This window comes from Poecile atricapillus, chromosome 5 (genome assembly GCF_030490865.1).
Source record: "Poecile atricapillus isolate bPoeAtr1 chromosome 5, bPoeAtr1.hap1, whole genome shotgun sequence".
Lineage (NCBI taxonomy): Eukaryota > Metazoa > Chordata > Aves > Passeriformes > Paridae > Poecile > Poecile atricapillus.
Window position 1 is genome coordinate 34175565 of NC_081253.1, and position 27384 is coordinate 34202948.

The 27384-nt window shown below is 40.7% G+C and overlaps 1 protein-coding gene across 2 annotated transcripts in view; it reads right to left on the reverse strand.

The window, feature by feature from the left end:
• ERBB4 (erb-b2 receptor tyrosine kinase 4) overlaps positions 1–27384 on the reverse strand; it is a 559751-nt gene that overhangs the window by 105282 nt on the left and 427085 nt on the right. Inside the window, exons 13-16 of one of the 2 annotated variants that reach the window (XM_058839468.1) lie at positions 26490–26622; positions 23951–24044; positions 22195–22349; positions 16123–16197 (exon numbers count right to left, since the gene is read on the reverse strand). In XM_058839468.1, the coding sequence (XP_058695451.1) occupies positions 16123–16197; positions 22195–22349; positions 23951–24044; positions 26490–26622 (457 nt within the window). Of the gene's footprint in view, positions 1–16122; positions 16198–16315; positions 16361–22194; positions 22350–23950; positions 24045–26489; positions 26623–27384 lie in introns of both variants that reach the window. The other variant, XM_058839469.1, reaches the window with a different exon arrangement.

Here is a 27384-nt window from a genome sequence, read left to right on the forward strand (position 1 = left end):
CAACCAGAATCAGAGACTTTACTTTCACAGCTAGGGTGAGAGACCAAAGAATGCTTGGGTACATAAAGCACAGTCACGTGGACAGCTCATTAACTGCCTCACGACTGGAATTCCAGCCCAAATGGGAAACCGGGGCAAAAACACTGACACAAGGTAGGAATTTGCTACTTTTCAATCATTATACCAATTCTGTTTTTGTTTCCAAACCCCCATGCATATGTGAGGAGTTGTGTGGACAAGGAAACACAACATGCACTTTGATGGCAAATGCAAATCTGCAGTGGCAAAATGAGGACACAGGGATCTGCAGTTTCTCACAAGAGATCTGCCTGCGCTGACTTTGGCTGCACCCACAACTCCTCACAGGCTCCTGCACTCAGGGGGAAACAAGCCAATGAAAAATTCCTAGACTGCCAACACAGTGTGCCTTCCTGAGTATGAACTGAGAGGGAACTTCACAGGCAAGATTTGGAGATCACAGGCAATGCAGAAATCAGGTTCCCTCCAGAGAAAAATTCAAAGTGGTACCTTAAATTAGGCATTTTCACAGCATACCAACAACTTACCAACATGAACACACTCAGAGCATTTAACATCCTTCCAACAATGGCTGGACAGTTGCTGAAAAGATGGGTGAAAAGATGGGTAAAAACACAAGCATGACAACTGCAGAGTGTGATGGTGTTGAAACCATTGCCTGGGAAGCCCAGGAAACAGAATAACTGTTGTCAAGACTGTGGAAATGTCACTGCTGTGCTCTAAAAGCCTCCCTCAGTTACATCTGAATGATGATGAAAGGTACATTGCAGCCTATTAATAAAAATATCCCACACAGCTACAGAAAATTTTAGAATCTCCCTCAAAAATACTAAATTATTTTATCCAACCCTTTATTCTTCTTTTCACAACCTTCCCTGAAGCAGTGCCATCTCACCTGGTATGGTGCATGAAGGTGTGTCTACATTACCTCTGAGAAAGCCTCCTACTCCCACATCCAGTGTTTAAAGCACCACTAGCACGTTTTCCCAGGGTAAACACATTAACACAAAGGCCTGTTGCTCTTCACAGACTTTATGATGGAAACTCTAAGCTTCCAAATGAAGGAAAGGGAATGTTGTCTGGCTGGGAAATGGGTTATGGTGTTTGGGGAACACAAATCCAGTACCTCCTCCTCCTCCAGGATGTCCACCCTTAAAACACATTGTCCTTTCTAACAACCCCAGTGGTTACTCTGTGATTTTGAGGGCTGAGCTTAAAGAATCTGGCATATCCAAGCCAAACAATGCTCCTCTTTGTTTCCATATCTTCCTACATTGCTGATGCAAGAAACTCTTTAATAGGCAATCATTAAAAACACTGGCCACCAAAAGCCTTCTATGGAGCTTGTACTGCTTGGTGCTCTTGAGCAGAGGAACTTCTTAAATCCATTTTTATGCTGTATTCATATGATTTTTTAACAAACACCAGCAAACCACAGACTGACTAAACAGGCAGGAGAACTCTCAGCTTTAAAGTGCATATTAATAGCTAGCATAACAGTTGTCAAAGTAAGTAATTGGAGTTTTATAGTACTGTGTACTCTAAAAGTAGTCCAAATAATATTTACATGATAGGCTATAATAAAGAAACAGTTTTAAAGGGGACATAATAAGTAATGAAGAAAATAAAATGAAGTTTGTAGCCCTTCTACTGTTATAGAGTACAAGGGGGGTCCTAAATGGATCTTTATGATTCATCATGTGAACTCTCACTGACATTGAAAGAACGTCCTCATTTTTAGTAGGTAATTGAAAAAAAAGGAAATAATTTTCAATGACTTCACCAAGCAAGCATTTCAGTTGTTAATGTGAAATATGCTATATTATACCTGAATTTTCAGGAGGTACCACCTAAACATGTTGTAAACCAAGCTTAAAAAGGAAGCGTGAAAGGGATAGCACAATGTGCAATAAAAGTACATATTTAAATTCTAAACAAACCAGTGAAATACAGAAAAAGCTGTATTTTCCACTCAAATAGTGATCAATCGCCTTGACTCCCAAATCCACTACCCTTGCATCAAATCCTGTCAGTCACAAACATCCCAGCCTTGGATGTGGTCACACACCCAGCAGCTTCTCCTCTCTCTGCTGCTGAGCTAAGCCCCAGAGTCAACAGCCCTGTGGTTTATTTGCTGCAGGACCGGATGCCAAGTCTCTGCAGCCTAAGCTCCCTGTTATCACCTCACCACTGCTTTCAGCCACACATGGATTATTTCCTAAACCCACTTTTCAGGGTGCCACCCCATCACTGGGGCTATTTTCACTCTTTGTTTGTTGGGTTGACTTTGCTTTTTCTCTCTGTTCTGCCAATATCATCAGTTCTCCTGCCTCGGTTCTCTGCTTATTTTCATGCTTGCAGAGCCTTACCTTTAACACCCTGATGAATTCCATTAATGCTAAATTAATGCTGGGCCATTGCTGGGGTTGTTCCACACAGATCCCTGCAAGGTAGCACTGACCAGAGCTGCTGCTGAAGCTACAAAATCTTCCCCCATTTTGTCTTTTTTCAATCCAATCTCTCTTTGCATATGCACCAAACAAACTGTTTGGCTTCACAGGCAGCTGGACACACAAATCTCCTTTTCTCTAGTGGCATTAATGGTTTAATCCACTTACTTTTGTTACATTACTGTCCCACAGCTGCCTCCATCACTGCAATTCCTGACATTTGCCCCCCTCAATACTGCCCACTTAAAATTATTTCCATGAGGAATGCTGATGAAAAGACAAAAAATGCACTACCAAAAGCCCCCAGCATGTTAAGGTAACTTTTAAAAGCATGAAAAGGCTCTGAAAAGCTGAAGTCAAGCAAGGAGAGGTAGTTCCATGTCAGTCCTGCCTGTCCAGCATAATTAATGGCCAGCCAAAAGTCAACCCCAGATCACATTTCTTACAGCTCCACCACTAACCCACCAGCAGGAAACTCCTGATAGAGCCACTGCTTTCCTTTACACACTGGAAATCTACTCCTGAGGATGGAAACAATCTCTGCTAGGTGTTCCTGGATTTTCATGCTCATCAAAACAGGCTTAGCAGTCCAAGAAACATGGCCCTGAATCATAGTTCAACCCCATATAATTAATTTGCTATCCCACATCCCTCCCTCAACTGAGGACACAATACCCAATTAATAACTGGAAAATGTATCAGCTGGGGAGGATGTGGGAGATAAAAAAAAAAACCCACAATGTGAAAATCCTGCCTCTTAAACCAGAAACTGTGTGTCTGTGGCTAAAAGTTGAAAGAAAGATTCCGGTATCCCCTTAGGAGAGATGAATAATATATATGTATTTCTTCCTAAATGTGTACTGCTTTCACATTTAGAAACACGTAACACCCTCTCCCCACACATCAAAACTGACATTGAGTTCAAAGTTAGTATTGCAAGTTCCTTCTGGTAAATCCTTGTCACTGAGGCATTATTTTTTCCTGGTGGATGCCTCCCACATTTTGCATCCCTCACCCCTTCCATCAGTGGGGGTTCAGCCAGCTTTGAAGCTGCCCTTTCAGAGATCTGATGGATTCTACTAATCCTGTAGTGATAATCTTAGTATTTAAAATATACAAGATAAACAACCAGGCTGGGAAAGCAAATTTGTGGATGTTTCAACAGCCACAATGTCCAGAGTACCTGGTGTTCACCCCAGGGGTGGCAAGGATTCATCTGATGTTATTTACATCAAGACTGCTTTGTTTATACTCTTTTTCAAGAGCAAGGCACCCTTCCCCCTCTCTCCTCCTAATCTGAGGGTGTTTGAATACTAATAAATGGCCCTATTTATGTGCAGATTAGGAGTTTTTTTATCATAGGTAAACACAAATTTTAACTCACAGCTGATCTCACAGTTACAAAATTACTACCAATTCCACATTTAATCCAGGGATGGGCAAAATGTCAACCAGCCACAGCCTTCTAATGTGCAAAATGACCTGAGGGTTGCAGTCTGTGTCTGGATCCACTCAGAAATTAAACATCCCTAAAGAGCAGACACAGCTTTCACTTTGGCCAAACCTGTGGACAAACACAGACCTGTTAACAAAACTGCTTTTTCCTTACCCACACTGATTCTTATATCAATACCTGTAAAGGTATGTCCTACTCACACCTTTTTTTTTTTTAAGAATGTAGGAGTCCCCATTTCACACAGCAAAGTAAATGAGGATGAAGAAAAATATATTAAGTATAGCTTTGAAAATTACTACAGCTTAACATTCTACACATTAAGAAGTATTGATTAAAAATCTATGACATTTTTATTACCACACACAGTGCACAATGGATTTCTTTAAAACTGATTTTAAATCTGAATAGCATAATTTAGAAGTACCACTCTGTTAGGTTTTCACTATATATTACAAAGAACTCTCAATTTTACCTCCCTGTTAATACATTTGACTAGAAATAACTACTGAAATCTCTGGGAATACAGCATCAATATCAAGGCTTTTTATGGACTTCTCCTCCCCTAAAACTTAAAAGTCCCAATAAAACCTCTTGCACTGCTGCCCTTTTTTTCAGCTGAGATTTTTCTTTTCTGCCTCAACTTCAAAAAGGACTGCTGTTGTTAAGAGCTTGCACAGTGGTCTGTGCTTTAAATAAACAGATTAATAAGCATTCTTTTTAAGATATGCCAAGTCAGGCCCCATATAATGTGGATTGATTTATCTGTGACACAAAGCCAGTTAAACCCACTAGACTGAACTCACAGGTTCAGCAAGCAAAAGAGCAATCTGCTTTATAAAGTTGTCATATTTCCCATTTTCCTTGGAAACAATAATATTTTGCTTTAAATAAAGGAGGCTAGAGCTGTAATGACCATGGATGCTGATGGACTGCTCTGAAACCAAAACTACCAGCATTAGCTCAAGGAGTTTCTCTGTGCATAAAGAATTCCTGTTAGAAGCAATCAGCTTAGCCTGCTTCTCTGCAGCCAGTGGCAGTCAGCTGGCTCATCATGCCTGTGCACATGAAATTATTCATCAAGGAAACACCCTTTTCTCCAGCAGGAACATGGCACTGCTGTTCATTCACTGTCAGATCCACGGGGGATCAGCACAAGGCAAGGCAGGGCATTTCATCGCTGCAGAAACACGTGCTAGAACCCACAGCAAACCTGGAGCTACCAAAACATCCCCTGGGAGCTGGGTCACAGAGACAACACACACTGTAGCTCAAAACTGGAATATTCTGCTCTGCAAGAGGTTTTTATAAACACAAAGAACATGAAGGAATGTTCAGGAGTATTTTAAATAACTCCTTTAAATGAGAAAAACCATTTTGAATATTGTGCTCTTCCTTTTGTTATTTTTTTTTAACACTTTTTGAATTCCACTGGTGGAAAGTGCTTGTAATTCACTTAAGTGTTTGCTGAAATTGAGCTATTCAACAAAAGAAATACCCAAACCCACACAAGACTGTGCCTGTAGACTGCACAAGTGGATTGTCTACCTCTAAGGAGCTGCAAGGAAGGCTTCTCTACCTCATGTCCTTCATTTTTACTTTATTTCCCAAATCAACATCTTTCTTCAGATAATGCATTGATCTCTCTCTTTATACCTGCCTGCTGTTTTGGAATGCCAGTCTTTCCTGAAAGTGATCCTTCAGAAAATATTTTGTTTAAGTGGTTGAGAACACTGGACTCCTTCCTACTCCAGCTTTGAGTCATTCAGGACAGCAAGCATTTGTTTTCTCAAACTCCAGGGGTATTTCACAGTAGAGAGCCTTCAAGGACTCCACTTGGAGACCAAGCCTGACATTCTGAACCAGATTCATTCCTATGAAATCTTTATGACATTATGTTTCTCCTTTATGAAAAAAAAATTCTGTACATTGAAGAGAGCCCAAGCACCTCTCCAAGGGGAACAAGCCCCTGCACATAAGGGAACAGTCAGACTAAAGTTCAGCACTGGACACTGGCAGAAGAGAAAAACCAAAAAGATCAAAACTGAAAGAGGGGAAATTTAGATTCTGTATGTATGGAAGAATTTTTTTCCCTGTGAGGGTGGAGAGGTCCTGGCACAGGTTTCCCAGAGAAGCTGTGGCTGTCCCTGGATCTCTGGAAGTGTCCAAGGCCAGGTTGGATGGGGCTTGGAGCATCCTGGGATAGTGGAAGGTGTCCCTGCCCATGGCTGGGGGTGGAACAAGGTGATCTTTCATGTCCCTTCCAAACCAAACCATTCTTTGATTCTGTGATAACAAAATGGGACAGAATAAACAGATGAGAATGAAACTGTCACACTGTGCTCCAAATCTTTAAGTTTCTTGTCATACATATATGTAAATATCTATATATCTGTCTCCAATATTTTGTTCTGTGATAGGAGCCTATGCAGGTTTCAGCTGAGGATTTTTAACAAGTGGTGGCATAAAAGCATCTTTTGGACCTGTTTGAGATGAGTGTGCATGGAGGATTTGTAGCAGGATGTGTTTGGAAATATGCATCCTTATCTTTCATGTATTACCTGTATTCATGCACACCTCCAGTTAAAAATCTTTCCTTCAAAGCCTCAATCAAAACAGTCACACTTCACTCTGCCCTGGCATGTTTATATAAATATAGCATTTGAGACATTTATTAGAAGACTAGTAATGGTCATGATGCTGTCAACTTCAACACAGATTTTAGTTACTCATCTCTTGAGTTCTAAATATGCAAATTCATCTTTGTGGAGCATAGCAGGGAAGAAATGCAGCTGATGCTCATAAATATAGAGGAAAATTGAAGGCAGATAAAGAGCAGGGTATAAGGAATTTCTTTGAAAATGCCTGATGCTGCTTTTGGATTTATCACTGTTATTTTACTGGAATAGCATACTGTCTAAACATCCTACACAAATTCTAACAACCATTAGAAAACCCCATTTGCTTACTCTGGAAAAAGCTCATATATAAAAAAATGAAAGCTCATATAAAACTGATGTCCTGTTCCTGACACAGGTTTATTCAGGATCACCTCTTATGTGATACTATGACCAAAATCAGTCATCTCCCAATCATTCTTATGTTACCAAATGAAGCAGAGAGAACTCTGGAGTATCTTGCAACTCCTCTTAATTCTACTCATCATCCCACTGCCAGCATTTCCCCAAAGGTCATTCCAAGAAAAAAAATAAACTCAGCCCAGGAGTTCCAAACTCACCCACTGTCACTGTTCTCTTCCATATCCACAGGCAGCCAAAGGAATCTCATCCCCTCAGTAAAGGAACCAAGGGAATCCAGCCTTTGTCAGCATCATCCTGCTCTCAGCTCTGCTGCTGATGGGCTTGTGTTTGTGAGCACAACAACCTCCCACCATCTCCACAGACACAGATGTGACAGGATCAGGAAAGCAGCTCATGGCAAGAGCAACCCCAGCTCTCCAAATGCTTATTTATTAGGATTGTTTTCTAGTACAGTACAGCCCACTAAATGATAATTCAGTAAAATAGCTCTTCCTTCTCCCAAACTTCTGTATGATAGAACACTCCAGAATTTACTGCTTTATCTATGCAGCTTCTAAATGTTAAAGAAACTCGTCTTCTGACAGCTGTTGAAATAACAGAACAGAACAGGCCAAGCATCTGGGGAAACAGTGGTCCAGCTTAAAAAACTCTTTTTCCTCTTTCAGTCACAACCCCCTTCCTTTCCCCATTCCACCAAATCCCCAAAACTTAATAGCAGTACTCTGGCAGGTAGTGGATCCTGCTGACTTTTGTACCTTTTAGGTCTCACAGGGTCTGAAGCTCATTAGAGGTCAAGAAAATAAAAAAAAAACAACAATACAATGAGAGAGAAGGCTTCAATACCTTTATTTTCCCATTTCTGTCAGGAGGGAGAGAGGGATTGCTTCTCATTCCACTCCAAAAATATGTATATTTGAAGTGTTTAAGTAATCAGCAGCACAAAAAGGCTGATGAAACCTTAAGAGCCTATATACAAATATACTGATACAGCTATAGGTGACACCCTTTTTCTCACTGGAAGTTTTCTGGAAAGTTCTCCCCTGTTTTAAAAATCCATTGATTAAAAGCTGACTCAAACATCCCAAAATTTGGTATTTGCAGCCCTGATCCACTGCTTGATCCAGAAAACAGAGAGAATTCACCCAGAGCTGAAGTTCAACAGCGCTGAACTTAGCTTGCATCCAAATTATTCACGTGCAGAGGACATCACTGAGGAAAAAGCATATCTGTGGGAAATGGGACAGTTTTAAAGCAAGGATATCATCTCTTCAATCTGTTCTTTGTCTCTTATCCCTGCTGTGATTGAGACTACACATATTAGCAACTAGAGGTCCATTTTAATGCAGGAATAATACTTTTTACCTTTTCTTCCCTTCATCAGTTCATTAAGGGCAGGGAAAGATGTGATTTACTTCTGAAATCTGCACATATTTTTTTGAAGAAGGCTATTCACTCAATCAGAGCAATGCCCATGGAGCATTTTAAAAGGTGTCCAGCACTGGTGTATTGCTCTGAAATCCTGTGTTTCCAAAGGACACACTGTGTCACAGGCAGAGTGTTGGGAGTCCAAGACAAATTGTTTGAGGAAAAGTTCACACTTTTCATTAAAAAGGCTGATTGCATTTCAGAGAGTTTTCTTTTAGGCATAACTAGAAAAACTTGGTATCATTGACAAATCAGGGATTACACCATGACTGGATCAGGTTTAACCAAAGCTTGGCCCTTGTCCTGATGATGAAGTTGTATTTGTTCTCAGATTTCTGTGTAAATGCCACAAATCTTTAGTATGAGAAGCTACTAGCTCTGCTGAGAAATGTACCACAACAAGCAAACACAGAGTTACCTCCTCACAACCCTCTGCCAAAGAAAAGCTCAATCAGAAATAGCCAGCACCTGCTCTTCACATTATCCCATAATCTTTCTCTGCCTGTTTTATCATTTGCTCAATCTCAGATAACTACAGAAATTATTTTTGACATTATCTTCTATTGATGAAACAGCCAATATGTCTGCAAAAGATCTTGTTCAGCAGCAAGCGAAGATGGTGTCATTAAAAATTTACATCAGATTGAAAAAGAAAGCATGAAGCTTTCTGACAAAAGTACAGATAAGATCTGAATGAGTTTCTCATCTCTCCTAGCAAAGGACAGTCTGAAAACCCAGAATTTTACCTGACCCAACTGCTAATGAGCAAGCACATGTGAACAGAACAGAAATCTTGTGTAAAGTCGTGTTGAACTCTCACTCTGTGTCTCACCCACAGCTGACAGGAGCCAAAGCCCAGGATTCAGCAGCAGGATTTGCTTGTGTGTGTCCAACTCAGTACTGAATCAAAATGCAAAGGCCATTCCAGCTTAGATCATGAGCCAAGAGCTGATCACAGCTGGAAACTATTGCCACAGACACTGAAGTGTCCTGTCACATGGCAGGAGGAGCCACACCATCCTCTGCCTCCAAGCTCGGCACAAACTCATCTGGCTTGCAAGAAAAAATTCCCAGCCTCGATTTCACAAGTCTTGTGCTGGAGAAGAGAACATTGCCACAGAAAATCATTCCAGGGATTCATGATCTTCATTAGAAAGGCACTGGCATTTTGCTGCTTTGAATGTCTCTCAGATTTCACCCATTTTAGACCTCACAGACACCCAACTCTCCTTTTCAGTCTGCTAGAGTTAGTGCCATCCTTAACCAAAATTTGCCTCCTTACCTGTGTACTTCTAGAAGAGAATCTGGCTCTACACCTTCACTTTCAGCCAAAATAACCTTTAGCTGCTTGAGTTTCCAAACTTCATTCCAAGACAAGGTACTATTTCCAATGGCTCTTCCCTAAAGCCTCTCTGACACACATTCCTGGGAAAACAGTCTCTGAAGGTACAGGGTCTACATTCTTGTTCAGCTCTATCCACTACCACTGTAACGAGGGAGAAAAGAGGCAAAATACCTCTACTTTACAAAAAGGAGACTCAAAGGATGCTGAACTACTAAAGAGAGGGCATGGCATGGGGAATGAGTTTAGTATTAGCTCCCCTTTCCCATTAGAAATTGAATTTAGTTTTTTGAAACTATTACCCAAAGGTACAGATAATTTACATGACATTTTCCCACCCTGTTGCTTTACATAATGGAAAAAAAAAAATATAGTAAGATTCAGTAATTTGGTCTGATGGCTTGATTTCCTAATGTTCTCTTCCTGCACAATTGCTGGTATTTGTGGCAATGCTTCCACCTTTGGTAAATGCTGAGGCACAGCTTCCCACACATAGCAGCAAAGTCAAGACTTTGTTAATTCCTTGAAACCTACAGCTTAAAGGTTATAATTAAAATATTATCATTAATAATTAAACAGCTTGTTTGATTATTTTAACTCGTTTACCATTGTGTTTGCTACACACTTATAAAGTATCAAATTGAACACTGGTATTTCCATTCCTGAAAAAACAAATAAAAAGGACTGACAGACAACTATATTATCATCATTAACAAGTTATCTGCTAGTTTTGGTCCAATGCTGGAAAAGCTCTTGCAATTTAACTGAGAAGTAAACAGACATTTTGCTATGTAAAACAAACAAAAAAAGGTAAAGTCAATGTGCAAATTCTCATCTTCATTACATGTTCTACACTCCATCATTCCAGAAAACCAGTGTTAAACAGGCAATGAAAATCAAATGTGGCAGGGGGAATGTGTGCTGCTCTAAAGAACCCCAGCCAAGAGTTTCCCATTTCATGCAGGAATTGCAGCTCCTTCACACCTCAGTAAGGTCACAAGGAGTAAACCAGATTGCAGAGAATTAACTCTGGGCTGGGCTCTCAACTCAAATACATTTGTCATGTAAATTTTTTCAACTAAGAAAGAGTGACAAATCCTCCATTGCACAAGTAGATTGGAAGTAAGACCATGAGCTTTAGTTCTGACTTTTTATATATTAAATATTAATGAATTATTAAGAAACCATTCACTGAGGTTTAAACAACCCTATATCTTCCATATTTCTAAAGCTCGACAAATGTATATTTAATAATAGATAATTAATTTATAACAACATTAAATCTAAATTAAACCCTTATTTCCTGCCATGAGAGAAACTCATTGGAGAGTGGTGAGAATATACTGTTGCTTTATAATAAGGTCACTTCTCCATGGCACAATTTTATTTCTGCACTGTATATTATTTGTGTAGCCAAATCAATACACACAACCCAAGGGTGATGAGGAACAAAAGCAATGACCTCTGCAATGGCACTGTGTATTGCTTTCCATTTCTAACAAACCATTTATTAATTTGCATTTCCTATTGCTTCTTTTCTTCCAGCACTGGCCTATCACACTTGGCCTTTATCACTCATCATTTTTTCTGCTCATAGTTTCAGTAAAGATAATTTAGTCAGTTTTCCAAACAAAGAATTTTTCTACCAAAAATGAGCACAGCTGCTGAGAAACTTGGTCAATGAGTACCAACAGTATCAAGATCCTGCAAGAGTTTATTGCTCACATCCTACTCCTTGTATAACAAATTTCTAGATTTCTGACCTTACTCTATCCTACGCTCTCTCAACAGAATCCTCAGACTACTGGAGCCACAGAACAGATTTTAAACAGCGTTGTGTGAGAATTGCTTCCAGTTCTTTCACTCTCCCAAACTTAAATTTATTTCTAATTTTTAGCAGCATTTAGAAGCACTGAGTCCTTCCATACCATGAGTCCATGCCAGCCACACCTGCTGAGCAAAGCAGGTGAAGCACAAACCCTCAGTGATCACAGTCAGATCTTTCTGAATGTGGTACAGAACAGAAGCTTTAACACCATGAGTGGTTTATTAACTGTGGTCAGACCTCAGACTGAAAGATAGAGGACAGATATGAGGAAGAAATCCTTCCCTGTGAGGGTGGGGAGGCCCTGGGACAGGTTGTCCAGAGAAGCTGTGGCTGCCCCATCCCTGGAAGAGTTCAAGGCCAGGTTGGATGGAGTTTGGAGCAGGCTGGGATAGTGGAAGGTGTCCTGGTTTATGGCAGGGGGAGCTGGAACTGGGTGAGCTGTAAGGTCCTTTCCAATGCAAACCATTCTAGGATTCCATCAGTACAACAGGAAAGAAAGAAGGAATACCCACCTACACCCTTTCACAAGAAGACCAGTCTTAAAATGTGAAAGTGGTAAAAAAATGGAGGTCACAAGATCTCTGCAGTGACTTTCATTCATGTCACAGGGGAACTCCAAATGTACTCCTCCTAAAGCTCCATGGAAAGAATTAAAGTATCCTCAGCAAAGGTCTGGCTTCAGAACCAGTTCACTAGAGGCAAGTTCTCCCACAGAACTGGGATTTTTTTATCAATCTCGTTCATCAACCTGACAGGAGGTTGTAGCTAGGTGGGGGTCAGTGTCCTTGGAACCAGCAGTGGGACAAGAGGACAGAGGGGAGCTTTAGGTTGGGCATTCAGAAGTTCTTCACAGAAAAGGTGAATGAGCTGCCAGGGAGAGTCACCAGCCCCAGAAGTGTTTAAGAGAAGACTGGATGTGGCACTCAGTGCCAAGGTCTCATTGGCAAGGTCTTAGGTCATAGGTTGGACCTGGTGATCTCAAAGGTGTTTCCAACCTAGCTCATTCTGTGACTCTGTGAATTTGTCCTGTTTGATGATGTGTAAGATCTATGCAACCCACAGAGGAAGGATCTGAAACTGTCTATTTTTCTAGTCTGGATTCTTAAAAAGTATACCTGTTTCTTCAACTGCTCTGTTCTGATGCAGCTTCAGAAAGCTCCATATTAAGAGTCCCTCGAGAGCAGCATCTTTTACCAGCCAAGTAACATAGCTTAGCTGGTACTCCCAGATCTCATTTTCCCTCTTATTTTATACAGAGATCCTCTGCCCCTCCAGAACAACTATAATTATTCTATAAAAACAGAGAGCATATGGAGTGCTTTCCTCCAAGCAATGAAGCTGAGCACTGTGAAAGCCATGAACATAAGCAATTTAATAGAGGTGGTTTCCCTTCCCCACCAACTACTGAGAGCTGCTGTGAAATTCTGCTGAAGTCATACTGTGACAGGGTACAAAATAGCTATGAAAGGATTTGCCTGCATTACACAGGGCTTACTGTTAATTAGCTCTTGTACACATAGGCAGTAGATAAAACCAGGTTTTTGTTGTTGTTGTTGTTGAGGAAGTGATGATTTGTTGAGAGGACATCCTTTTTGGATACAAAGCTAGCAATAGGGTTGTAATTAGAGTTAACATCTACACAACATTCTATTTAAGCACTTGACAATAGTGGGCCTGGCTAATTAGTTTCTGTTAGTTAAAAGGGAAATGTAAATGAAATTTTCTTGGGGCATAAACAGAGACACCAGCTCACTCAGACCAGGAACATCAGTGCTGGTGCTGGTTCTTTCTTATCATATCCAACATGTGTTCCTGATCACATCTTTAGACAGGCAATCTCACACACAGCAGAAAACAGAAACTTCATCCACTCCCCCTTTGATGATCTCTCCTTGCATTAAGGTGAATGAAGCCTAACAAGAATAAATCAATTAAAATTCATACTTTAAGTAAACACTTTGTCCACAGTCTCACTCCAATAACTGCACTGGCCAAACCTTCCTGGTGAACTTGAAAGGAACCAGCCTTTCCTGACTGTCTAGAATATTTTCTTAATGAACAGCAGAGCATTACTTTTACAGCCTTTGAATCATCCTTTTAGACAACAGTAATCCCAATTTGGGAGCAGACACACTCATCTTTGTGCTGATTGTTGCAGAATATGCTGGAATGCTCTATTGTGTGCTATTCCAACCACAAAGAAACACTGAATGCAACTGCCAGAAAGCAGCAAGAGGAGGAGTAGCATTGTAATAAGAGGAAGAAAAGGAGGATGGATAATTCCTTTGGGCATTCTGTGAAATTCCAGCCTTCTTCTGCTTTCCATCTTTGCTTCAGCAATTTCTAGGAAAGGCTGATATGGAAAGTGGAACCACAACTAAAGCCCTGCAGGAATAATCCATACACGAAGCTGCATGAGGAGCTGTTCTTTTGGACAGAGCTCTATTGAACTTAAAGATTAAAAAAAAAGCCAAAACCAAACAATGCAGAAAGAAACTCATTGCCAAAAGTCAGGTTGTTTTCCCACAAACTTGGAAGGACTAAAGATAAGCAGAAAAACTGAAGTTTCACCAGTCATTTGGAAAGCAAGCCATGTGATGCACATCTGATTCATCTTTATTAAACACGACACAAAGAATTCCTTTGCTATTCTACCAGACTCTTACAAAAGCCCTCAAGTCAATGGATCATGGCATAAACAATTTGCAAAGTAAAAAACTGGAAAGAGAAGCAACACTGCTATGAAAATGGAAATAGGAGAAGATGAGGAATATCTTGTTTGGGTTAAAGCCCTACTCTCACTTTCAGCTGCCTGAACAGCAGAAAACCCTGTCCCCTTCTACTCACTGATAATTCACATCAATGGAAAAAAGTCAATTGATAAGGGTAAGACTGATTATTAATTAATTTAAGATTTATAAGTCTCAGGAGGGTGCACAATTGTTAAAGGGACATGAAGAAGGTTCTGTCTAAAGTTAAACACATCCATGTTGGATTAACAACCCTACTGTAACAAAAAGTGTCATTTTGCCACTGCAGTTTTGCCCATTTTCAGCCCAAACAGAATAAACCATTTTCACAATTAAATTAAAAAAAAAACAAAAAACAAAACAAACAACAAAAAAAACACAATTTCACAAATCTGATATGGAGGTATGAAGTTTCCTTCTTTGCCTTGAAAGTAAAAAGAATACATACTGACATAAAAACACAGTGCAGTAATTTTCCTAAAATAAATTCAGCAAGGCTGAAACAAGCAAAAAAATATCCATCAGATCCAAAGGGAAGAGGAAACACTTGAGGGCCTTCCCCCCCAGACTGAATGGAGCAGGAGTAATAATAATAATAATAATAATAATAATAATAATAATAATAATAATAATAATAATAATAATAATAATAATAATAATAATAATAATAATAATAATAATATTTCTGTAGTTGTACTTTGAGTAAAGTTGATGAAATTAGGACCCTTAAAACTGGGGCAGCTCTGTTTGGATGAGTCCATCTGAAAATGAGGCCCCACAGAAGTATCCCAAAACTGGATATCCCAGATCAGAAAGATTAAAACAAAACACTGAAATATTGAAAAATTCATCCTCTGTTGCTTATTCATTAGCTAATGAATTAAGTCAGACCTGATACTGATTTAATAAACAAATGTACCATTTGATAGCATTTATGATGCACTGTTTTTCAAGTCCAAAGATGTTCTCCCTCATAAGCTGGAAATAGGCACATTCACATTATGTACACAATTAGGAAGGAAAGTCAGCCTTAAAACCTTTTGAAAAGGACAAGAAAAAAACTCAGATTGAAATCTTTAATGAGGTGGGTTTGATTGAATTTATGTATTTTTCATCTAGTCTTAACTCAGGAGAGTAATCCCAAAGCCTAGAAGTCATATTAACCAGTTTGAGTTTAAGAATGAACAAATTCAATGGCAATGTAGGGCATTCATGAAAAAGAATGCAGAATAAAGTCCACATCAATTTGTTTCAGTTGTCATTACTGAAAAATAAAAGTGCTGCAAAGTTAGAATTTTTCTTTTAAACAGAAAATGAAAAAGAAAAAAAACCAAATAATAGTTTTATGTGAATTAAGGAAGAAATTTGGTTTGGCTAAAACATTTACTTTTTCAAGGGAAGGCGTTTGTTTGCTTTAAAATTCTGTTTTAAACAAAACAAAACAAAAAAAACAAAAGCAAACAAACAAAAAAATAATAAAGAGAAAACAAGTGAACTCCAATTTTACCAGAATTTTCACCATCTAATAGAATTTAATCTGGAAACACGAGTGTCTACATGAAATTTCAGAAATTTAATCTTTATTGATTTAAGCTAAAAATAAAGCCAATTTCAAAAAGGTATATTCTAAATGAGCAGAATATTTAGCTGGCTTTCAAACAGAACAGCAAATTTGGATGCAGAGAGGCAGACCTCCCTCAGGGACAAGCTGCACTCTCCCCAGTTTGGGCTCAAAGTGGATGATATGACTTTCCTGTGGCGGGAAGGATGTGAAGGATGGGGTGGGGATGTTACCTAGCGTGCTGTGGCAGAGTGGACTGCCGTGTCCATGGATAGAAAATGCAGTCATGACTAGCGGGGCCTCTACACCTGCAGGCAATTACAGAACAAACCGCGTCACTGCCGCGCCCCGGGACATGCACACTCATGCGCCCTTGTCCACACGTGAGGGATGGAGACACACAGGCAGCCAGCACCCAGCCAGTACCTATCCATCAGCCCAATGCAGTCCTCCAGGTGGGGCCCTATGCACCTGCAGCACATCCAAAGTGGAAACGGGGAGAGAAAGAGAGACAGCTGTTATTTACGCGCCCAACGAGCGGGAATCCCCTTTGCCTTCTTAATTCTGGCTCTTCTTCCCTCTCTAAGAGAGACCTATGACACCAAAAAAATTCTAGCTTGTGATGAGAGGAGCAATGATAGCAGCAGCACTCCGAGGCAGGCCATTTCTTGGCTCAAACAACACTTAAGACAGGTTTCACCTGCGGACGTGGGAGTCCTGACAACAGAGTTGCTTTCCCTGCGTGCTTTTATGAGTCATCAAACCAGTGATTACTGCACAAAAGCTGTTCATTTACAAGTTGAGACTTCCAGGAGCACAATCCAGAATTTGCTTTTCTTTCTGTAATTGATGCAATTGTTCATTCTGCTCTAAGCTCCCAGCCAGGACAACTGCAGAAATGTTTTGGAAGCTGAGTATACTTTTTAACAGGGAAGCTCAAGGATCAACTTCCAGTAACAAAAACCACAGCAAAATGGTGTCTGCTGATTCAGACATTTTATTCTGCTTTCCTTAGATGCTGCCAAAAGTCCTCCACCTGCACAATCAGCAGGTGCTCACCAAAGGCATTGGAAATGCAAGGAATCTCACTAAGTGCAGCACCACTGAAACACAACCAGGGAAAAGAATCTGCAGAACATGGGCATGTGTGCATTTCCCTTGCCCCCATGAAGAGAAGGACTGGTTTCCTGGTCCTCTGGGTTCAAACAGCAAGTCAAATATCCATTTACACAGCAGTCAGGATTCTCAGACACCTAAAGCTGAGCTTTTAGGGTTAAAACAGCCTGACCCCCTTCAGTGCTGCACGCTAGCCATGGGGAGTATCTAGCCCTCGGCATTTAAGGAAACCAAACCATTTATTTCAACTCTTTAACAAGATCTCAGAGCCATTTTATTGAAAGACCCTTTGGCTGTACATCTACTACAGGCAGGAGAGGTGATCTGACACATCAGTAGATTGCAACTCACTTCTGTTGAGGCATTTTAAATTTAAGGTGTGATCCCCAACTCTTTTAAAGTTTGCTGTTTTTCAGATTGGCTTTGATGGAAGGATATGCATGTTAAAAAAAAATCTGAGAGTTCAAATAAGCTCCCATGAGATCTTTCTGCTTCACCATCACTTGCCACTCATCAGCCTTTGCTGCATTTAAATTGGTATCACTCTGCCATTATAAAATGAAGTCGGTGAATTCAATTTCCCCATACCTGCTCATCGGGGAGAGCAGACCAAGTAAGCCTTACCCTGTGTTTGTTCACTCGAATTTTTATTTTTACATAAGACATTTACTCTGATATGCAAACACAAACTGGAAGGATTTCCTCAATGATTGCTTCCTCCAGCATATGCGCAGACATAAAAAAGATATGTTAAATATCCAGATGATTCATAAACGTAAGGGGTTGATTCAAACACAGTTCAAAAACTTAGTAGAGAGAACTGTTGGAATTTTATCTGTCCTGGGCATCAGGGCTTTGGAATTCAGGACTGTCTGAATTTTAACCCGTCTCAAACACATCCAATGTTTCTTCCTTTCATGGCATTCTCAGCAATTTGGAGAAAACAAGCTCAGCAATGAAGGAGGCTGAAGAATCGCTCAGATTGTCCATTTCCTGACATTCCAAGAAAAGCTGAGCTCAGACTCTTGCTATAAATAAAAAGAAGGGCATCTTCAAATTAGAAGTCTGAGAGCCTGCTACTAGTTTAGAGCAGTTTAGGCTGACATCAAGAGCCTGTTGTCTCGGAGTCACTTCCCATGGACGTTTGGAGAACAGGATTGAATCCAAACCTGTACTCTTCAGACCTCACCCAGTGCACGTTGAAGTCTCATTGATTTTTATTTCAAATTGTAATCTTCTTCAGTGGACTTGGCTTCCCCAGAGAGAAAACTCTGTCCAGGTGCAATTCCATTACTCCTGGTTGAGCAGTTTCCAGTTTCCTCCCTGATTACATGCAAGGAAGTACAGCACCGTGAGAGTCATGGCAATATTTATTAACAGGGTATTTTGTACCACCAAATCAGCAGGTATTTTTCCCCAGGAAGGAACTCCCTTCATTTCAGGCTTTTTGACCCTTATAAGCCTGACACAATCATACATCACGCTGGTAACCCCGTTCACACCCAGTGTTCCTTCTGCTTGGAGTCTGGATGATATTCTCTTTTCCAAGTTGGCTCTGTAAAATGAACTGGTTAATTGATACATGCCAATTTATTAATGATATATTTAGTACCTTACAAAAGTTCAATACAGCTTATCCAGAAAATTACACTTGGAGCTCATCCTAGCTTAACAGATAATCATCCTCTGAAAGGAAATGTGGGGTTTTGAAAATTGCAGTAACAATAGCTTTCTTTCTTTTTTTTTTTTTCCAGAAACAACCCAGAAATATTGTCATTTATCAATTTTTTTTAAGAATGAATGGTGGGGTCTTAACTGCTCAGATATGGGGTAGAAAAGCTGTTCCTTGCCAAATGAATTCTCAAAAATCTTGGTCACTGGAAACAAACAAAACTGATTTTATAGTGGTATAAGTGGATTATTTCTGAGCAGGAGAAAACCTTTTTTGTGGTGGTCACCCAGCTATTGTTATGGATAAAGTCAGACAACTCTACCCAAGGGCTGCAGAGATAACAGGTGAGACTGAGATAATAGGTGAGATGAATTCATGGTGAGAGGAACAAAGTTGAACTGGAGCAGGGGCTAGGAGGAAATTTTGCAGAACAAAAGAAGAACAGTTTTTTCTTATCCAGAGTGTGTTTGTAATATTCTTTCACCTGGAATTCAAAGTTTCTTTCTCAAAATACACCTAAGATTTAGAGGCAACACACTGCTTCTGCCCTCAAATCCCTTCAGGGCCATACACTCTTGCTGGAGCTCCCCTGACTTCTCTGGTCATGGCTTAGAAGGAAAAGTGCATTTTGGTGAGGAGTGATGCCCTCCCTTCAAAAAGCTGTGGGACAAAACATGTTTGTAGGAAGAGAGGAGGCATCCAGTGAGATCTCCCATTTGTGTCCTGCCCAGCAAGGATGCAGGCTGTCACTTGCTATTGTGTAATTAGTATTTTATTCCTGTGGAAGTGCTCAGTTTTGGCCAGCTCTGCAAGGAGAGGTGCCAAACGCTTCCCAACTCTCTTGAATTAAGTGGGATAGCTGTCCCACATGCCTCAGATCTGCTCCAAACTGGCTTCAAGTAGCTGATACTTATCCCAGGGATGCAAGGAGCACAGTTGTTGCACCCAAGGAAGTCACTGTTTGACAGTTCTTCTGGTCAATGCAGGATTATTAACAGGGCTGGATAATTACACACCTATTTAGAGAAACAGTCCCTACACTTGAATGAGGGAGGAGAATAGACTCACTAAAGCAGTCCTCTGCAAATGGTGAGATGGAATTTGTGGCAAAACACAGGAAACAGAGGTGGGACAGATCCTTCCTTGGTGACAACGGGGGGGGATGAGTGGAAACATCATGTGAGAACTAATAATCTGTTTTATCAAGCAGCCTGACTCATAGAGAGCAGCACTGCAGGAATGAGATAATACCATACTGGGAAGCATTGCTCTGCAGCAGCTCAACCCTTTTGGATGGGTATTCCAGCTGTACTGAGAGGGTCCTCCTTTTATTCCAGCACTTGATGTGGCAGCCAGGAGAACAGATGTGCGGGATGAAGCAGAATCACGTTTTCTCTCTACCTCTCAGCCATGAGCCAAATAGCAAGCTGTGTTCTCTCCACAACCTATTTCAGTGAAGAATCATGACTGAGGGGAATTTAAATGCTACTTTCCAAAGGAAGGGTATGAAACTAGAGAATTCAGCCTTGAAGGAGGAAAGGAGAGAGTAACTGGTTTCCTGTCTCTCTGTGGGCAGATTCAGCCCCTGACAATGCTGGCAAGAAGGTTTGGGCTGGTGCTGCAAACCCCAAACATCTTGGACAGTCATTAATAGCTTCATTAACATAATCACATGCCACAAAGTCTCTAGGAGCACTAAAAAGAGAATAGTAAGCTATGCTTACCACCATTGTTGGGGGGAAGAGAGCATTGTTTTTCTAAGGGATAAAAAAATACCTAAGAATAGACACATCAGCTCTTTAATAAGAGAGCAAAGATTTCCACAGGGAATAGTATTAGTGTCATGGAAAAGGGATAAGTCCTCATCTGGGAGACAATCACACCTTTGTACATGTAACTGGGGGAGAGACCTTTGGTCCTTTTACTTGTCCTTTCTCTGGGGACGGGCACACAGTGGGACATTCTTTCTCCTAATCAGGAGGAGAAAATAGAAAAGAGGGGAAACTGGAAGTCCAAGGATTAAAAGGACAACATCACTTGCCATAAGGGAGCCCTGTGTCAGCAACAGCTGCCAAAGAATACTGCCAGGGTCAGCTAGAACTGCCTAGTGCCCTTCATGTTTGTCTGTGAGCTAGAACAGCACATTTTCAGCACAAGACATAAACACTTCCCTGCTCCATCCAGGCAGATAAAAATAAACAACCACTTGCAAAATATGAGTGCCTGTGGAGAAGTGGGAAGGCATGGAAAACCTTCTGCTCCCTTCCTGGTCTAGGAGAAACACAGTTGGGCCACAAAGACTGGAAATAACTGGGTCAGTTAGAACTCCTCAGGACGGAGGAGGGAATGGGAAGAAGTGTTGCTCCCTGGAAGCCAGGAGAGCTGCAAGGCACTTCCTATGCTGGGCAGACAGTAAATCCATCACACATCTGTGGTCTTGTCGGATTAAATCAGCACTGGCACCTTCTCCACCTATGAAAGCCAGGACCAGAGCTTCTAGAGTGAGCTCATCTTTTAATATCTTCTTACCCTCTTCTTATTTTTCTTATTGCATAACTGATTTAAAGGGGCTGGAGGGGAGACAAATCTGTAACAGATCCTGGCTGTGTCTCTGTGATCTCCCTCTCATTTCCCTAATGGCTCTATTGTAATTAGATTTGCAAAACCAGCAAAAGGTCTCATTTTGAATGGCAACAGCTGTTGACATCAAGATTACATTGAATAATTTACTGGTTTAATTTTAGCTGCTAAACAATAAGAGCCACTTGTCAAAGATTATTTCACTGGCTGATGTTTTCTCTTTTTCCCATTGCTGCCTCCTCCTCTCTTTGCATGCTGGACAATCTGAATTGTCCCATGGAAAAGGCAGTAATAACTTACATGGCCTGTGCAAAACTATAGGTGTGTGTGTGTGACTATTGTTGTTGTGTGGCACAGGTGGTTAATTCTGGCTCAGATCCATGGGCTGCATTATTCCAAGTGTTACAAATTATTCTGGGCACTTTGACAGGACTCCAGAAATGGATGCTCAGTCTCAGGCTCCTGTACAAAGTCTGGTTTCAAACTGTGTGCATCAGTCCCTGTAGGAAAAGGAGAGCAGTAACACTTTTGTCTCACAGTACTGCTGCAGGCTGAGTTCACCAATCCCAAGTAGCAGAGATTCTTTCAAGGAGCAAATACTAAAAATAAAATCATTTTACAGGCCTAAAAATAAGTGAAAGGGCAGCATTTGCTACAAACCAGTGTAGAAGGAAAGCTGAGAGCATTGCTGTGCAAAGTTCTTCTCTGTGGTCTTCAAAAGGGTTTTTTTGTGATAAGCTGTTGGGCGTTCATGACTAAAACCTGAACGTCATGAGAGACCTGAAAATCAAAGGTTAAATTCCTGCTGCACTCTCGCTTTTCAGGAGTGGGACAAGTGCTTTACTAAGCCAAACCACCTATATATAAAATATATATATATAAAGCATGCTGTGCTACAAGCAGTACATGGGGCTCCCTGCCCAGAGCTGGCACTCACCCCTGGGTGCAGTTTGGGTGACACGGATGGCACTCCCGATCCTCATCAGCGTACTTGAAAATGAAGCTGTTGGCCCCCTGCAAGCCATCAGGACATTTTTCCACACAATTTGGACCATCCTTAAAATGGAAACACTTTGTGCAGTGGTCAGGACCCTGGAGAGCGTGGAAGAAAGAAATGCAGTGCATTGTAGTTACTCTTTCCTGCTGTGCTAGGATTGCATTGGCACTCACTCAGCAATAACTGCAGCACCTTCTCTTCCCGAGGAACAGTGAATTACCTGCATGGTTCCAGCCTCTGCCAGGGAGCAGCAGACACATAAATCCTGCTGCTTTTGGCCATTAACTTCTGTAGAGAGCAGGACTAAATACCAGCCTCTAGAGGATCTTCTTGGTATTATTGGTGTGCTTAATACAATGAAGTCAGCGCCCACTTTAAAGCTACATTATTCAGTACTGAACCACCTTTGCAAAGCCCTTCAGTGGCATCTCCTGCTTCTGCACTCCAGAACTGTTTTCCACAAGCATTCTGCACATGGCATCTGGTCACAGCAAGGCTGAAGGACTACAAGGTCTCCTTCTTCTTAATACATATGAAGACCAATTGTTAAGGACAACAAACCAAGACTCCTGGTCAATGTGGAAGCAAAATTTTAAAGCTGTGATGATAAGCTACTGTATAACTAAATCTGGTTTTCAGGTTGAGAGTTGGCCTAGGATTTTATGTCCACAAGCCCTGCTACAAATCCAAATTTCCCTGATGAGCTGAAATCCAAATTTCCCTGATGAGATGAGCTCCAGCCCCAAACTGAGCTCCCTTGGCTGAGTCTTCACCTGGTGGAATTGACCACAGCAGCTGAGGACAGACCACCACCTCATCCACAGCCATGTGAAGCAGAGACACCTTTTTCACCCATATAAAACTATAGTGGGGGCCTTCCTTTGAAATCAGCTTTTTGTCTTATGGCTGTATTGCAGAAAAACACAGTACTGTAAGAAAAATTATGATGCCTTTATTTTAAGCCATAGAAATAAAGAAATAAATTATGGGTTTTATTTTCTCGATTATGAAGAGTCTAAAATACAACTCCTCATTTCCAGCATACTTGTGACTTTTAATCTTGGCAATACACAGAAGACTAGAAGAAAGAGACAACTTCTATCTCCCAAATGAGCAATAACCTTTGAAAGAAAAGTTACTGGCCATTATAAAGGTGAGAAGGAGTTAACAATCATTTAGGATGAATGAAAAATGTTATCTATCAAAAGAACCTAAAGGCTATCAAAGTACACAAAACCTCCCAGCATATTGTTCAAACTGAGGGACTGAGACAAATTGCCCCACTTTTTTTTTTTGAGGGAGCCCAGGACAGAACTGAGTATAAAGGATGAAAACAGGAATAAAAGAGAGTGCTCAAATCACAACTGCATGCTTTCTGTCTGTAAAAATTGTGTGCATCTACACCACTAAAGCATTAAGACAACTCAAGAAAGAAAAGGAAAATTTTCAAAATTGCTTTCTTAAGGAGGCAGACCTAAGGCAGTTTATTCCCAACACCAACTTAGCACGAGCAGAATTCCTTCCCTACATGCAGAATATGTATATTTTCTGCTTTTGTTTCACTAATTTGCAGTACCTGCTGTAAAGTCTGTGAGCAGGAAAGCCCTGTCCTTCAGCACACTTTCACAAGTTACCCTGAACCGTAACAAACAAAGGAAACCAAAAGCTAAGAAAAGGTATCAGACTTTGTTCTTACCGGCCCGTAGCAAGTGATCATGTTTTCCTCCATCTTTTCACACTGGGGATCACACTCCACACACACAGAACCGTTTGCAAATTCTCGGAATTCCCTGAGAAAATAGTTTGCAGGCAGGTTAGGAGAAATCTGACTCCAGCCCCAGCTGAGCTCCCTTGGCTGAGTGGAATTGACCACAGCAGCCGAGGACACGCCACCACCTCATCCACAGCCACGTGAAGCAGAGACACCTTCTTCACCCATATAAAACCATAGTGGGGGGCCTTCCTCTCATTTAGAAACACAGACTTCATTAAAAGGACAAAACTGTTGACTTCTTGATTTTAATCTATGGGATTGTGACTCGTGGCTCAGATGCAGGAAGCCACTTGTCACACGTGGGCACTGATGACAGAGCTGCCCCTCTTGCAGGTAGGTCTCTAGGAATACATGCCTTAAAGCCCGCTCCCCAGAAGGCTCATAATGTTTTCAGCAATAATTCTAGACTGAGGTCTCAATCTATAACATGTCAAAACAGATCCTTTTACTCATTTATTTCATGTATCCACAAGAAACTACCACTCAAGTGACTTTTTTTTTATTAATCCCTTTTAAGAGGGAAAAAAGGTAGTGATGGCAGGTTGAATTTCTTCCTTCAAACATTTCAGCTGCCAGTTACCCCTCACAGCCATCAGGATCTGCTGAGGACATCGGGACTGAGCTGAGGACATCAGGATAGAGCTGAGGAAAACCTCACTCAAGTGCTGCAAGGGAGCTCACCCTTCCCTGGCTCTGGGAGTGGGTTTTTCCTGCTGAGGACTAAAAGAGATGTCAAATACAGCTTGACCCCACCCTGAAGATCTGTTGCTGCCCTGCAGCATGAACATGCAGAGCTGTCCCACAGACAAAAAGTTCTTCCCTAGCCCAGGTTACAGCTATTTTCAAATATTTAGGACAGAACTGAGCCTGTGGAAAGTGTAAATGCCACTCACTGAGAGACAGAGAACAGAACAGAACATTCTGGTTGAGTCTCTTCATGCTCTTACTCTGACAGGCTCCATGGCAGCAAAAGACACCAAGGGGGGACCAACTTATTTCAACTTATTCCAGGGCACTGACAACACAACTGGGGTCTGCAACTCTTCTTCTTGGGGGGAGAAGGGGCAGGAGAGGAGAGCAGGAGCTCTTAAGCACATAAAACTGTGCTCTGACAAAGTATTTTTTGCAAGCCTTCTCCAGATGGAAGATTGAGAATGTTTTCATGCATGTGTGGGAGTTCTTTTGGCTCAGTTCAGCTTTATCTTTCTGTCAAAAGGCAGATTCAAACACTTTCTGCTGTGGGGGTATTCCCCCAGTATAAGCAGCAAAAGGAAAAGGGGCAAGAACTCCTGTTGGGTGTTTAAATTTATATTTGTATTTATTTATATATTTATATATATTTTTTATATATTTATATATAATTTTTGATATTTTACATACAATATAATAGATAATATATTATATACATGCTATATATTTATATATAACTATATATTATTTCATATTTATTATTTATATATTTATCTAATATTTATTTTAAAATATATAATGTTTATTTTAATTTTATATATTTATATATATTATATATGTACATATTTATATATTTGTATATATTTATATAATTATATATGTATGTATTTGTATATTAATTTATTTATATATTTATATATTTATATATTCATATATTTATAAATTTATATATAAATATATTTATATATTTGCATCTATTTATATTACAATTACACAGTGCATTATACAAAAGAGAGTGAGCTTTTCTACTTTGGGGTCCTTATTCAGAGAATTTCTTTATCAAATTCCTAAATACAACTCATGTGAAAGAATGTAATTGTATGGTTCTGAATAAGGGTATCAAGCAGGGATAAATGATGAGGGCTTTTGTGGACACAATTTTCTGAACCTGAGAGAGTTTCATGCTCTCAGTGGCTGATTTGTCTCTCAAGGGAAAGTCTTTTGGGAAACTTCTCTCTCAAGGACTGTTGTGTCAATAAGATTTTTCGCTTTCAAAACAATGTTACACAGATGTTCTAAGAGTGTTTTTCTCTTGTCCCACCATTGGGATGAGAGAGGTGCTGTTCCTGCTACCAATCAGGTTAACCTGTAGCAGAACACCTTATAAAAAGGGTTGAAAACCCTAAAATAAGGGCTCTTGCCTCCGGAGAAAATTAAACCTCAGCTGCTGTGATTCGAACCCTCGCTTCATACTTCATGTCCACTAGCGACAGGTTTTTTGTAACTTTTCACCTAAAAAAAAATTGTTCATGTTACCAGCAACACAAAGAGCACAAAGTGATGATGCAGAAGGCAGCAGAATACCAGGGAAAGCTTTCTCCCCAAGTTCACATTTATAAATCTTAGTCCATGACGCTTTTCCCCCAAAATCAGTAATATTGGCGATGGAGCCAGACACCGAATAACGCAAACCCAAAATTGACTGGTTCACTGAAGTCCTCAGCAACGTCAGTGAGCAGCTTTGGGGGAAAGCCCAAGGGGAGGGTCTTACCCATCGTAGAGGTTGCAGGAGTCGATGCAGGTCCTGCCCCTGATGAAGCGCTTGCAGGACAGGCACTGGTCCGGCCCCGGGCCCCAGCAGCCGTCGCTGGAGCACAGCTCATTGCACACCATCCCATCAGCAGCTGCAGAGACAGAGCTGCTGTCAGCAACGCACACAGCCCCAAAAACCCGAGGGAAAACATTCTGACACGCTGGGAAACACAACTGGAGTGTCCCCGTCTTGCAGCAGCAGGACGGAATAAAAGCATAAAGTCATCATCGTGCCGCGACACAAATACACAGAGCTGGGATATCACACACACTCCTGGACTGCTCCTTTCAGGAAAAAAGGTTTAAGAGAAGAGCTTCTAAACCAGGAATAAACAGAGAATCAGTCTCAGAGGTGGGGGAGAAAGGACATGATTAAAACTTCTAAAATCCTGAATGGCAAGGAGGCGGTGAGGAAGCATGAAGCAATTGTTCACTGCTTTCTCTGAGTCCCTCGTGGGCATTCAAAGAGACAGGAATCCAATAGAGTTAAAATCTGAGATTTTTCTTCATAGAGAGTAAAGATCAACCTGTAGAATTCCCTGACACAGGACACGGTAAATGCCAAAGATTTAAAGGATTCAAAAAAAAATCCATTGTCTGAATGCACTAAAGTTCTATTAAACTAAAATATAAAATGCTACCTGTGAATTGAGAGCCCCTGAATAAAACTTATGGACAGTGGGGAAAAAACTGTAGGAAAGATACCATTAATTGTATTTTAAAATATTTATTTATATTATTCAAGTGCGAAAGCCCCTGAAGAGCCAAAGAGCCTTTCTATTAAAACCCTCAAGCCCACACCAAAATACACAATGAACTGAGGATTAGAGGGAAAGTTTGTTTCAAACAGAGTA